General features: G+C 46.3%; 1 protein-coding gene across 1 annotated transcript; it reads left to right on the top strand.

Annotated features, from left to right (window-relative positions):
• Nucleotides 1-88: 88 nt before the first annotated feature.
• Nucleotides 89-614, top strand: LOC106944483 (E3 ubiquitin/ISG15 ligase TRIM25-like; the record flags this gene model as incomplete). Its single annotated transcript, XM_015027543.1, has 1 exon — nucleotides 89-614. A coding segment is annotated over exon 1 (526 nt), but the record flags the coding sequence as incomplete, so codon positions are not given.
• Nucleotides 615-618: the final 4 nt, after the last annotated feature.

Raw genomic sequence — 618 nt, forward strand, 5'->3', positions numbered from 1 at the left:
AACTGCTGCAGATCAGTAACAACTTGGTGTTTGGTTTTTGTGAGACACGTCTAAAGGAGAAAGAGGAACTTCAGCTATTCAGTGTGAAATGGCTCAGAGAGGAAATCAGATGGATTCAGGAAAACTCTCCTGTTCCATCTGTTTGGATCTACTGACGGATCCGGTGACTACTTCCTGTGGACACAGCTACTGTATGAACTGTATTAAAGACTACTGGGATAGAGAAGATCAGAGGAGAATCAACAGCTGCCCTCAGTGCAGGAAAGAGTTCAAACCGAGGCCTAACCTGCAGAAAAACTTCATGTTAGCTGAGTTGGTGGAGGATCTGAAGAAGACTGGACTCCAAGCTGCTCCAGCTGATCACTGCTATGCTGGACCTGAAGATGTGGCCTGTGATGTCTGCACTGGGAGGAAGATGAAAGCTGTCAAGTCCTGTCTGGTCTGCTTGGTTTCTTATTGTGAGAATCACCTTCAACCTCACTATGACGTCCCTGGATTAAAGAAACACAAGCTGGTGAATCCGTCCAAGACTCTCCAGGACAACATCTGCTCTCGTCATGATGAGGTGATGAAGATCTTCTGTCGTACTGATCAGCAGTGTATCTGTTATCTCTGCAC

The sequence above is a fragment of the Poecilia latipinna genome, unplaced genomic scaffold (assembly GCF_001443285.1).
Source record: "Poecilia latipinna isolate Pla-1442-1.1 unplaced genomic scaffold, P_latipinna-1.0 Scaffold11442, whole genome shotgun sequence".
Classification (NCBI taxonomy): domain Eukaryota; kingdom Metazoa; phylum Chordata; class Actinopteri; order Cyprinodontiformes; family Poeciliidae; genus Poecilia; species Poecilia latipinna.